This window comes from Chaetura pelagica, unplaced genomic scaffold (genome assembly GCF_000747805.2).
Source record: "Chaetura pelagica isolate M959 unplaced genomic scaffold, ChaPel_1.0 scaffold207, whole genome shotgun sequence".
Taxonomy (NCBI): Eukaryota; Metazoa; Chordata; class Aves; order Apodiformes; family Apodidae; genus Chaetura; species Chaetura pelagica.
Window position 1 is genome coordinate 4443983 of NW_009953929.1, and position 14165 is coordinate 4458147.

Genomic DNA, 14165 nt, shown 5'->3' on the forward strand with positions numbered 1-14165 from the left:
AATGTTTACACAAACAAAAAGTAAAAATTTTTTTTTTTTTTTTTTTTTTAGTTTTGAAAGACTCTTTTCCACTAAACATGAATAATTGTAAATAGTCTGTTTAAATGGTATGCCAGTGGAAGAAATTTTTCTGTTAATCTATAGAAGTACATTTGGATAGGTATGCTGATGACAGAACTAAATCTTTGTCTAGTTATGTCAAAATGCACCATACCCATGTAAACTGTGTAAAGAGAAGCTGAACATTTCTGGCAACTGCTGCTTTTTTAGCAACACTGCTAAATTAATTCAGCCCATCCCTTCCTCATTTAGGAAGGACAAAGAGGGGCCGTTAACCCTGTACAGTTAAGAGTGAAGATAAACATTTTCACTTGATAAAATCTTGATAGCACAGACATTTGAATGGAAAATGTCTACTTTCATGGAAAGGTTATGATGGAAAGTCCAATCTCATGCTTTTTTTCCCCTCAAAAATATCTGGAGTGGTATTTGATGTTTATTTCTTTCTTTCTCTCTTTCAAGTTTATATTTTTATATGTGTATGTCTACATAAAAAAAAAAGTTATAGTTTTCAAACAAAACCATTTAAGATTCAGGTTTTGAAAGAAATATTTTATAAAATATTGTGTTATGTTGTATTCTATTACATTTATATTGTGTTCTTATCTTTTTAAGATTCAGGTTTTGAAAGAAATATTTTATAAAATATTGTGTTATGTTGTATTCTATTACATTTATAACATTTATTGTGTTCTTATCTGTTAGTAATTGTATGCAACGATTTGAAGCGTTGCAACGATTCAAGCATTTGATATTCACTTGTAGAATTGTGAGGAATGCCAAAGGAAAGGATTCTTGACTGCTTGTGAGAATCAAAGGATTCTTGACTGCTTGTGAGAATGAAGTATGATGAGTTAATCTTTACACTTTAATTTAATTGTCAGAAGAGACTTCTTTGCCAAACTGGTAGTCATTGCAGTTAAACACAGATGCACAAAAGAAATGTTTTGATTCTGTGGAGATTTTTTTCCTTAGAAGTTGGTTTTTAGGCCCTGATTACCATGAAACAAATCGGGTGTACTTATTCTAAAGTGAGTATCCATGCACTTACAGATTTCTACTGGAATGAATGAGGCCAAACTAGCAAATTTTTGCTCTAGTTGGAATATGGAGACTTTATACCTCTCTAGCCAGAGAATGCTATCCAAACTGAGTAGCTAATATAAACATCTACATCTTTGCTTTTAAAAATTCATCTTGGAATGACTCTTCCTAACATCAGTAGTATCAGCTGCTTGTATTTAATAATTTCACTGTCTTGAAACTATGATTAACTTTATTTTTTAATCTCAGCTTTATTCAAGCAAATTTCTAACTGCAGCCACAAAGATATATCAAACTTGGCTGAAGTTGTCTGTGAATGTATTTTTTTATTGGAGTGGCAAACTTGGATAGCTTTAAATTCTGGAAAAGTCAGAACTTGCCAAACATACTAGGCAGGCTAGAAAAAAAATATGAGTAAGTGATTGCAAATATACTGCATTCTGAATATCTAAAATGTGGTTTGGGCGTTGCAATTCGAGAGAACTCAAATGAAATGTAATCAGAGATCACAGATAAGGCTAACTTTATGAAGTCAGTGCTCCTTTGCATAGGCCGAGAGGCCCTGGTTGGCACTGAGAATGCTGATCTAAGAAGTCAACATGCTTTTCAAGAGGAGAAAAAATGCAAATCTTTCTACTGCTCTGGCCACTCAGTACCTCAAGTATTGCTCTGATAAGTTGTTTTGATAGTGTTAAGATTATTCCAAATACTTGAGTGCTCTTCCATTATCAATATTGAAAATACCTATCACAAGCATAAATTCTGGGAGATGCATCCCATCAAGTAGCAAGGTTTATTAAAAATTAAATCTAAGGAAAGAGAACACTAGTCCTTGCAGAAGCTGAAATTAGGCCCTTCCACATGCTTCCTTCAAAAAGGCAAAAAGAAAAAAAAAAAAGCAAGCAGGGGTGGATGTTAATTTAATTTTTAGTTTTTCAGTAGCCCAGTTTTCATGGGCTCACTGAGTAGCATCAGTTCAGTTTTGCAGTCAGTCATCAATACACTGTTAATATCCAAATACATATGGCAAAAATGGAATAACCCCATGTAACAGTCACACAGCAGTGTGACTGGCTAGAAATCTATGTACAGAACACCCCAGGAATTTTGGAGGATATCAAGTTGGGCATGGGTCAGAAGTAGACTTCATAATTGCAGCTAAGAAGGCTAACTGCAAACCAGGTTGCATTCATGGAAGTGTAGTGAGCAAATCAAGAGAAGTTATTAGTGTCTTCTTCTTGGCACTGGTGAGGTGGCATCTGGAATAATGTGTCCAGTTTTGGACTCCCAGTATAAAAGAGATTGTGAGGAGACAGTCCAACAAAGAACTACCAGGATAGTTAGGGAGCTGATAGGCCTAATGATGGGAAGAGACAAAGGGCTGGGTTATTTCAGCCTGGAGAAAAGCAGCTTAAGTTTCTTTTGTAACTAGGAGCAGAACTAACTGCTGTCTTCAGCTCATAGGTGGTTAGAGTTACATCACTTTCTGAGTGATGCATAGTGAAAGGCTGGGAGGCAATAGTTATAAGGTAAAGCAAGGGAAATTCCAGTTGGACATGCGGAAAAACAATCTTTGTAATGAGGTTGGTTAAGTCTGGAGCAGGTTTCCCACAGAGCCAGTGGAACTGGCATTCTTGGAGATATTAAAAACTCAGCTGGACAGGGCTCTGAGGAACTGGATTTAAATTTGAAGCCAGCCATGCAATTTATTAGGAGGTTAGACTGCAGACATCCCTTGCTTCCAACCTAACATTCTCTGAGTCTGTGGAACTCATGTAGTCTGTTACAGCAAGAAACTGGCCACCCTGTGTCTGAGAAGCCTTCAGAGAAACTTAACCTGTGTGATTTTTCTTAGGAGTAAAGAGCTGTCTCACTGATGATGACACACTTCTTCAAGAGACAGGAAGCTGGAACTACTGGCAGAAAAAAGATCCGTTGAGAGACTGGATGCTGTATCATATCATGCTGACCCAGAATCAGCAGACTTCACCATGAAGGGGACAGCTTCAGCAGTTCTGCAGAGTCAATAGGGCTTGGAGTAGGAGTTGGAATTTCTTCTTTCTCCCATGGGATCTCTCTGCATGGATACTTGCTATTCAGACGTGGTGCAAAGGGCATGATTTGGCATAGCTGGGAGAGCTTGGGAGTTACTCTAACTTGCATGTGTGTTAAGTGGCTGAGGACAGTATTACAACTAACACAGGCAGGCATTCCTTGGAGAGGTATGCAGTTGAAACCAATTATGTTTCAGCACTGCCTTCACTAAAAAAAAATTAATCAATCTCTTCTCTCTCCTTCCCCTGCCCTCAGTGGGAGTATGTGATTTTAGCCTTTTCACTCAAATTACAGACTGTTCTTTTTTTCTTGATGCCAGCAGCCAGTCTTTCACACAAAAGCAAAGATTTACAAAGAGGTGACAGGCCCCATTGTATCAGCATGTTCCATGGCAACTTTTTACACTCTTAACAGTTTGCACAATCCACATGATTTTCCTGTTCTTTATTAATGGTATATCCCAGCTGTTTCTGGTTTACAAAGAGAGTTCTTGTACTTCTTTGCCACTGCAGCAGCCCCACAGGAGCAGCTCACACTGGGATGCTTGGTCACTTACCCAGGCAGGAGGCACAGTCCCAGTGCCAGGCTGCAGGTATGCAGAGTTTGAGCCTGTGCACTGCACGTCTATATGTGTGGTGCAGGTACAATTCAAAGTTAGCATATTTAATCATATCTATGCACAAATTATTTGTCAACCGCAATGCAATCTAGAAGTACCTCAGGGTTCTGTGCTTTATTGTGTGACAACAACTATAGCTCTTCATCCCTTCTGTCTTAGGATGACTTTCTTTTAGGACTTATTTTTAGTTCCCTTTAGTGCAAGTTTTATATCAACTTTCGTTGTCATTATCTCATTCTTATCCTAATGTGTACATTATGCAAACACATTTCACGTTCACATGAGCCCTATTGTGAATACATTACTGTCTTCTTTGCAATGATTTCAGTGGGGGTTGTGGATTTGCATGAAACACAGATCACGGTGCAAGCCCCAGTGCTGCTCAGTGCTTACTCCTCTACCTTAGTTTCCTTTGGATCTTTATCCCTGACTGTGGGCTTGAACTTTGAATTGCTAGTAGGAATTGTTCCTAGTAGGAACTTCTTGCAGTAGATCCTGCCTGCATTTATTTTCTTTTAGATAAAATAACATGGATACCAGAATGACAGTATTTGGAATTTAGGCTAAATTCAATATATTATGTTTCTTTTAACAAGCTTATCAAACCTGCTCTAGCATTTTCCATTTACAAGGGGCAATGAGATGTGTCAGAGCTCATAAACCAAATCCACATTTAAGAGCACCACTGGGCTAGGCAGCCCTGCTGCTTTTCTGCAGACTAACAGAGCTATTAGCAATTGGTTTACAGGAGAGAAATGTTCAGTGGCTAAGACAAGTGAGATGAAGAACAGGAAGAGTTCTAATGAGACCTAGAATCACTGTTACCTTAGTAATTTATTAGCACTCAGCTCAAACTCTTATTGGAATGTAGTGTTTTTACTGAATTCATAATTTGACCTTAAGGGGTGCTATTAGCCACATAAATGCGTATGAAAAGAAGCAACTCCAAGAGCTAGAATCATATGGAAGTGTGTGTTATTGCAAATAAAGATGGGGGAAATATGAATGGTGTAACTGTCCAAGCTGTAATCTTCATGGGTTTGTGAGCCGGCAGTCAGCCCCAAGATACAATGCTGTGATACTGATGTTTCTCTTTCATGTGGATAAGTGCTTTTGGATTTCTAGCGCAAGCTGTAGAGCCTCACAAATTAATGAATAGAGAGGCTGAAATGTAAAGGACACAAAGCAACCAGGCAGGAAATTGTCCTCATTGTTTAATTTTTTCATTTCTGAAAATTCTGGATCTTTTAAAGATCCATGCCTGCTCCCATTAGAAAAGAAGGATCCCCAAGATTCAGAGCTTTCTGCCTCACATTATTCTTCAGAGTACAAGCAATTTGAGATGCTAGCCTGGAAATACCTAATCCATTTCTGACTAGCAAATCTTTTCTTTAATAGGCAATTGAAACACATTCAGAAACTTTTCACTAAGGAGGTGTGGAATTAAAACAGGAAGTTTCACCCTTCTGCTTTTTTCCTTTCATCTTTTTCTGCAGAAGCCATTTAGTTGTATCCAGGCTAAATTCATACACAGTTCCAAACTGAGGTTTTCAGGTGATCTTAACTAAAATGTTGCACTTAGCCTTTGAAATTACTCTAGTTATGTAACATATATGCCAATAGGTATCTGTTCCTCCCCCTTTTGAAATTTCAAGTCCTTTTCTGTTAGCAATCTGGTCTTACCTAGATGGAATTCTGGTTAGAAGCATAGAATTTCTATTGAGAGAATGTGTCTATTTCTCAGGACAGGTGGTTAAAGCTACAGGTTGGTAGAAAGCAGTTCACAGTTACATCAGTCATAGACCAGAAATTAAGGACACAATTTTCTGAATGTCCTGCACAGTTCTTACCAAGAGTTTTGCCTTTTCCATCTCAGCATTCCCTGATAAGGAATTACTTTATCTGTTACACAAGTTGTGAAGTACAGTGACCATGCAGGGTCCACAGGTTTTTTTACACTTTAGTTTTTAATTGAAGAAAAACCCAATCACTAGTAATTATTTCAGCAGTAATAACAGAATGAATTCACTTACCCTATGATAATGCAGGAGATGGCAGTTCCCAAAAAGGCATAGGTTACAATTGATCCTAAGTTTCGAAAAAAATGTCTCTGGGGAGGAAAGTTCAAAAAAAGTCCTTTGTAATTCAGTCAGTAAAAGAACATTCAGACCAAGGTGAAATATTGCATCTAGAAGTGCCATTTGTTACAACCCATATATCAAATATGAAATGAGATAATATAGGCTAGATCAGTAGCCTATACCTTTTATTTTGGAAAATACAAGTTAAGATGATTGTTTTTTTCTGGTGGAATGTCATCGAATTTCCCTCTTTTATATATCTAGCCAAGTGCTTCAGAATCATAACAGAAGTTCACATAGAAAGCATCTGATGTAAATAGTCTCATAACCCCATCCTTGAGCAAACAAAGCCCTGATCTTGCAGTATAAAAATACAGGTAGGCTGCTGCCTATGTGTACTGTTACCAGATTCTGAGAGGTCTCCTCTGAAAACAGGAATGCCCAAGTGTCATATAGTGCACAATCAAATCTTTGCACAGATGCATAAAGGCAGCAGAATAAGGCCCATGCATATCTCATTTCCCTCCATTCCTGTGAAGTTCTTCCCATACAACATAATTGTCAACTGACTCTGTCACTTGGCCTCTCAGATCTACAAAGTGGCAATCCCTTCAGTAACCTTTGTAACATAAGAAATACAAACCTTCTTTAAACTGTATCCAGCATGAAATATAATGGGTGGCAGCAAAATATTGAAGAAGATGGAAGGATCAAATGTCATCTGCCAGAAAAGACAAAAGAGAGGGTAAGGTCAAATAAAGTAGCATTTTATTTGACAGGGTAGGTTTTAATTGTAACTTCTTATCAGAATTAATCTGAGGATCAGCTTCAAAGTCTGCAGGCCAGAATGTTACTCTGAGTTGTTTTCTTACAAGTATTAATGTATAGTTCCTTACTCATTGTATATGTAGAATAATACCTGAAAATATTCCTTAAAGAAGGAAATTAGTCATGCACTATTTTACAGGGAACACACAGAAGCAGTGCTACATGTGCTAGTATCTGCACTACCAGACATCCAACTAGAAAGTCCCATGGCTTACATGCTGTTTAGTTTCAGGACAGACAAATCATCAGTGTTGTGCCTCAGTTCCCCATGTACATTGAGGCCTACAGTACCAAAACAAATGCTTCCTTTGAAGCATTTATGTTTAGGCACAGACAGAGCTTGCTCATGTTGTTTAATGGGCCACTGGCTGTCAACTTATATCTGCTTTCTTGAACTACTGTACATGAAAACTGCACACTTTGACCATCTTCATTGCTTCACTTAAATTAACCTAAAAATTATCAAAAATATATTTTACCTCACTTTTTCAGCAGGCAAGGAACATTCAAGTGGCTAAGTAATGTAGCTTAGATGTGCCATAACTCATTGCACTGTAATTGTATAATCAGTTCTGCTAAACTGCAAGCATGGGTTTCTATTGTTTGGAAGGTTCTTAGTAAATCTGCTGACTGCTTCTGTAGCATGGTTTCCATTGCAACAAATCTCACACTATGTAGTTGGTCCATTCAGTTTTGTCCTGACTGCAATAAAACAAGCTCTAGACTCTCCACAGTAACTACCTATTTTGACTTCCTATCAAAATGTAAGTTTAACAAATCAGAAATTGTCCTTTTTGGCAGTTACCATCACTGGAGATATTAATGAAATATGACAATGTGGCATTGAGGCATGGTACATTGGGTTTGGTGGGTTTTTGTGGGTTGTGTGTTGTTGCTGGTTTTGTGGGGTGTGTGCTTATGTGTTTAGTTTTAGGGTTTTTTTGGGGGGGTTGTGTTTGTTTCTTTTTTGCTTGTTTGTTTGGGGTTTTTTTGTTGTTGGGATTTTTTTTTCTCAATGATCTTAGAGGTCTTTTCCAACCATAACATTTCTGTGATTCTGTGACAATGTACAGTCAGTCCACTTAAGGACAAGCAGCTTTCAGTAAAACAAAATCCTGTTTAAAACCACAGCATTGCTTGAGAAAAAATAAATTAATAAGTCTGTGTACTGTTTAATGTTCTGTCAGTGGGTTATATTATACTGAAACTTTTAAAAGAGGCAGAATGTAATTAACACAATGTTTTGAAGCTCCTTTGTGCAGATAAAGTGATGTTTTAAGGCTAGAGTATTCTAGATTAATTCTTTACCTTCAAAAGAAAAGACTTGCCTACAAAACTACTTTGGTTGTCTTGCTAACAGATTGATTTGATTGGCAGGAAGTGAGAGCTCAGCCTTTGTTTCCATTCTGCATGCTTCGAATTATAAAGTTGAAAAAAAACTACCTGGCAAATAATATGCCAGTGACTTCAGCTATGCTGGTAACTTTATTGCAAACATGACAGGAAAGGAATTTTCTTCACTTATGAACTAACAGCCTCAAATGTTAATTTTGGAATTCTCTGAGCAAATATGTTAAAGTATTTTTTCCTTGACATCAGAAATCCTAACGGCATGTTTTATTATTCAAAACCATGTTCTAAAGGATATGTGTTTGTAAGTCATGGCACAAAATATAGTTTCTCATAAATACACTTAGTAAACTCTTGAACTAAGAAGTCAATTGGGAATTAAAGTTGTACAAAAAGCAGTTGTGTTTTCGGATTTTATGTTGGTGCTTTTGCCAGTTAGGAAGGCTGCCAGGCATTGTTATTATCTCATAAATACTGTTGAATTCCTCCCTCTTTCCTTTTCTATTTATTTTCTTTTTAAGAGAGCATTTGCCAGATAATTTGAATGGAAAAAGGAATGAACATCCAGGCATGATGAGGCCTCTCCAGTAATTTAGAGAAACTCACAATTCACATTTAAGGATCTTCTAGCAAAGTGAGATTGTGGAAAGAAGATTGGGCAATGCTCTGTAAGGGCAACAAACTTTAGTGCAAAGTAGTGCTTCTCCTCTCTCATTACACAAGTCAGCTTCAGTATACCAGGTTTAATGAAGATGTTCAAATGGAATGGATTAGTACATATGCCTTAGAAATTAAACACACACTTTAAGTAAGATAAACCCCTTGCAACCAAATAGCAGGAAAAAGGATGAAGACTCAGCAAAAACTGCCTAGTTCACTGCCACAGTATTTTCCTGTCCCCACCCACCACAAAGCTGATAGTCCTTGACAGTCTGGTTCTTTCTGAAAATAGTAAGAGTGCAGCAGTAACGACAGTCGGGCACACAGTGGTGCTGCACCAGCAAGGAATTTGAGCAGATGGTTAAATCCTTATTCTGCTGAACTCCCCAATGTACATTCTAAGCACAACTCAAAAGTTTTTATAATGATTACCACTATAATACCCAGGAATATGTATTACTATGCTAGTTAAAAATACTTGGAAAAAAGCAAAGTAATATATTGGACTATTGTAAAAAAAAAAAACAAACAAAGCAAAACACTGGTTTAGAGCTTAGAAGCTTTATATAAATATGTGATGTATTTGAGCATAAAAGCCAATTTTTAAAAAGTCCCTCTGCACTCATGAGTTCTTTAAGTTGCTGGCTTTTTTTAAGAAAGTAAATGTTAAGAAAATAAAGTATTGTGAGGGTGGGGGGAGAATATCTAACAAAGTAATATATTTTAATTGTTATATAGTGGAAAAAAGACAGGCCTGTGACATTGTAGAATACTGTAAACTTCCTCCTACACTTCTCCTTTTACATCTATCCTGAATTACTGCAATGCTAACTCTCAAAGCTTTGAGATGGCCAGTGAAATCCCCACTTAGGACAACTGATTTAATGAATGAATGTATAAGAACTTTGTAACGCATTTATGTTTGATAAAAACCTCTACTTATCTATGAAGATTTACAAATTTACAAGTTTACATTCTGAAAAATATTTAGAGTTTGTAGTTACCTCTACTGTATAGAGGAGGTAAACCTCTCTTGTGTTATGCTGCTAGACCAAGTCACTTTTAAGACAGAGGAGAAATAAAGAAATCTTAATCAATAGGGTTTATAAACTTTTGGTGGCAATGAATCCAAGGTATCAGCTTTGCCTACAGGTAAACTCAGTGTCTGAAGGAGGTGGGACTGTCATCTAAAAGAGTTCAGGCAACTATTGTGCAATCATACGGCCAGTCACATGCTGAATGAACTGCATCCTATTTCCATTTCTCTTCTCCTTCCTCACCCTCCTCACCCTAAATTCAGAATAGCCTCTCTGTGTCACCTTTTAGCTTGAAACTTGTGTTCCTCTCTCAAGGGTGTAAATAAATATCTCACACAGTATAGAACAAAAATAAGATAGGTTTTACCTTTTGAAGCATTGCATTGCTTTGGTGATGATTGGCATTGTGGTGGCTGATCTCTCTTTTGTATTGATATTCATAGACTTGATTAGTTATATTAATGAGCAGAGTGGATGGTCCAGATTTCAGCTTTTCACATTCATAAACAGTTCCACTTTCAACATCTGATGCTTTTGTTGCGTATCGTATGATTAATCCCATTACAAGGCCTGGAAAGTTGGGGGGAAAAAAAATAAAAAAAAAATTGGGTATTTTTAAGTAACTGATGCTACACAATTACCAATTTGCAGAAAATTAATCTCTGTTAAAGGTAGGACATCACTTTCTCAGTGTTTCCACCTTCACAGGGGTACACCTCACTCAACACTTCATAGATGACCATAGAATATTCTTCCAAAATGGTTCTTTCATTAGAATACAGATGCCAGTTTAACATATGCTCAGTTGTACTCCTATTTTTGTGATCCAGTTGCTTGAATCATTCTGATATAGTTATTAGCTGGGTTGCTCAACCACTGCATTTTCGATAGAGACATAGAGAAGAGGAATGCCTGCATAACTAGTGGGCTGTACTGGTCACACAAAAATCACCTGTGCTTTTGGTGATCTTAGGTACTTCATGCATGTGGGAAAAATTGACATGGTATCCTTGGGAACATTCTGCTTTCTGTAGAAGACTGTGTGTGTTTGAGATTGTGTAAACATGACAAAGTAAAAGCAGGAAGAAGGAAAGGAAGATTAAGCCTGGGATTAATTGATTTTGTTATCTACAGTTTAGGACTCTTTATCTAAGACAGACATTTTGCCTCCCTTTACAGTCAACAGAGAGGAAAATGTACTTCTGTGATTGTCCTTTGGAAGATTTGCTTCTTTCTGTTGGCTGTAATGGTAGCTTGAAAGTACTTCAGGAGAGGTGACTAATATTTCTCTAGATAATATTACTGAAATTATTTCCACCCTCAAAGACCTGTATTTGATTTTAAATTTAATTTCCATGCTTCTTTTATGTCCTAGGTATTTTAAGTCTCATGTATATGATGAACAGCTTTAGAGTTGCTAATGATGAACACATTCATAAAATGCTAAGGATACTCATTAAATACTGATGGAAGACATCTAAACATCTAGATAGACATACTAACACAAGGTAAGAAAGAAATTAAGCTACAGGAAATAGCTGATAAGCATCTGAAAAATATTATGTTAAAGTTTTATCCAGCTAGTAATCAGATGCCATGGTGATAAAAGTAAACACAAATGCCTAGAGAGATAAATAGGGTGTGTTTGTTATTTTCACATTTTCCCCAAAAAAGAAAAACTCTTTGAAGGGAAGATTTCTAGCATATAGGTAAGGCAAGTTTGTAGCTTCCTGGACTGATGCTACAACAGAGTAACAGCTGCACTGCTTGTTTAGTCAACATATGCATTTATGTTTGTTTTGTATCTATTGCTTACTGTGGTTGGTCTCCTTATATGGTGGAGGATTTAGATAAGCAGTAGAAAATCCCAAGGCTGCTTTCTTAAGTTATACAGCACCTGTGCAATAAATTATATAATTAATGTGGCTGTAGTAAAAAACATAATTCCTTAAAATTTTATGGGGAAGCACTTAGGGAAAAAAGAAAGCAAACACTGCACGTGCTGCTGTCTTTCCCACACATGATTCTTCTGTGCTTGCCCAGCTTCTTGTCTTGCTGTATTTCCTGGTCTCTAACATTACCTGTTCATTTACAGCATCTGTCATATTAACCCACCTTTTTCTGGGTAGTTTTACCTAGACCCTCACCTTTTTTTCTTTTTTTTTTCCCCTAGTAGCTTCTTTTTTGTTATACTGTCAACAGTGAGCATCATGCTCACAAGTAACTTCTTGCTGCATACAGAAGAGCAGACTTTAAGGAAATAGGGCTATTTTAAACTGAGAGCTCAAAAATCATGAGTGAAGAGCTAAAAACATGAAAGTGATTTTAAAAATAAGTTTAAATCCTACTATTCAGAGCTCTTACTCGGATTTATTTTTTAGCCTTTGAAGTTTAACTGTTTACATCCTTTGACGTTTAACTGTTTACATGCCTTGTACACAATAACTTTCAGAATGGCAACATGGAATTTCTCAAGGGAGATCAGCGGAGACCTATTGAATCTGCCTCCACCATCTCTACTGTACAACCAGGCGGACTATTGTCCTACAACATTCCAATATTCTTAGTATGAGTGTTATATTGGCTAATATAGCATGTACTTTGAAACAAAGTCTGTTTGATAATTTTATAAATGAGAAGAATGCAATTGCATTGAATTCTTCAAGGGAAAATTATTTCAAGCTGTAGTGTCAAGTTTAGACTAGGAGTAGAGGACTGTTCTTATACTATATTCTGAGAAGATATGTTATCTTCAGCTTTAGTCTCAAACTGCCTCTGTGGGAACTTTCTGGAATGGAAGAAAGTGCAAATAATGTCCTGCAGGACATCTCTTGACTATGAATAAACCCATTTGCTGAAAAGGAATATTTTAAAAATATGATCACAGTAGCTGTAGAGAAAGAAACAAAGATCAACACTGAGTGAATTTTACAACTGGAATTCTAGTTAGGCTTTTGGGTTTTCTTCTACCAGCTTTTGATCCTATCCTCTGATGGAGTCCAGATCTGGGTAACGTACAGAGCTGCAAAAATAATTAAATGAAAGAACAAGGAATTTGTGAGAGTATCCAACAGCATACACATATCAGAGAAATTACATTACAGAAGATTTAGTATCTTTAGAGCACCAATGGGGCTTTGAGGTCCTGTGGTTCTCAAGGAAATTCTAAAATGTATTGAATTTGAAAAAAACGTTGATGAGATTCATAATGATGGGTTGATTCAGATTATTCTCAAATGCTCCATGGAAGGTTCAGGCAAAGACAATGCTATCACTACACTATATTGCAAGAGTCAATATAAGTTATGGGGTTGTATCCTTCCTTCAGGAATAATAAATGTGCCAAAAACCCTATAGAAAACCCCCAATGAATGAAAAATCTGGGAAGAGTGTATTTAATATTTTAGTAGGTGTATCATTTATGGAATGCACTTTCTGCTTTAAATAATTATATAACATTTTTTTCATAATAGAATTCAGGAGCCCAGATGATATTCTAATACAAATAATTCATTTTAAAATAGATATGTAATGTTCTCTCCTTTCCACTCCCCCTCCTTCCAAACGGAAGTAATGCCTTTGTAATCTACCTTCCTAAGCATCCATACAAAACAACTGCTTTTTGCTAAGTCTAATCACTATACAATGCACTTCACCTTACAGGAACAGGTCCTTTCTTTCCCCAGAAATTTATGTACTCAGCTGTTAAATGCTTTTCTTAATAATGAAACTCTGGGATGCAGTTTTAGCCTGTCCTGGTTTGAGCCAGGATTAATCTAATTTTGTTTTTACTGACTTTTTTTTTTTCTTTTTTTTCTTTAGTGAACTCTCTTTTAAGGAGCACATTTGCTGAAAGTAGCAGCATGTTTTTATGCCAGTGGACTGATAATGCCCAAATGTTTATAGTTACTGCTGAGAAACCAAGGACACTTTGCTCTATTTGTCAAATGTGCTGCTTTGGACATTAAAAGAGCAGGAGAGTTGTATCTGCAACCCTCCTGTAGGGGGGAGTGGACTAGACAGATGGCAAACCTGGCCAGTCAGAGTATTCCACCCCATATATAATTCAGGGATCACAGAAGTCAAGCCCTTCTTTTTTCACTTTTCTTTGGTTCAAGGCTAGCATCCAGGGAGGACTCCATCTATCCATCTCCTTTGATTCCCAGGCCCATGCATTCCTAACCCTCATAACTCTGCCCTCAGCTCCTGTCTGCTCTGCTGCTCTCTCCAGCAGCACTCCAGCACTTTTTGGGACTCCTCTGAACTCAGGAAACACTATAGGGATTGCTGGGGTGGGGGCCAGAGGGGATGGCTTTTGCACAATCTTTCACATATTTATATACATTTATACATATTTTCTTTTATCATTAGTATGTAATTAAAGCTGTCTAGTTTAGTTTTCAATGTCCTCATTCTCTCTCTCCTTTCCCT

General features: G+C 36.9%; 1 protein-coding gene across 1 annotated transcript in view; it reads right to left on the reverse strand.

Annotated features, from left to right (window-relative positions):
* The window catches only part of SLC9A9 (solute carrier family 9, subfamily A (NHE9, cation proton antiporter 9), member 9), a 182209-nt gene that overhangs the window by 163050 nt on the left and 4994 nt on the right, over positions 1-14165 (reverse strand). The window contains exons 2-4 of the mRNA XM_010001677.1: positions 10102-10304; positions 6503-6580; positions 5812-5888 (exon numbers count right to left, since the gene is read on the reverse strand). Of these exons, the coding sequence (XP_009999979.1) occupies positions 5812-5888; positions 6503-6580; positions 10102-10304 (358 nt within the window). The remainder of the gene's footprint in view (positions 1-5811; positions 5889-6502; positions 6581-10101; positions 10305-14165) is intronic.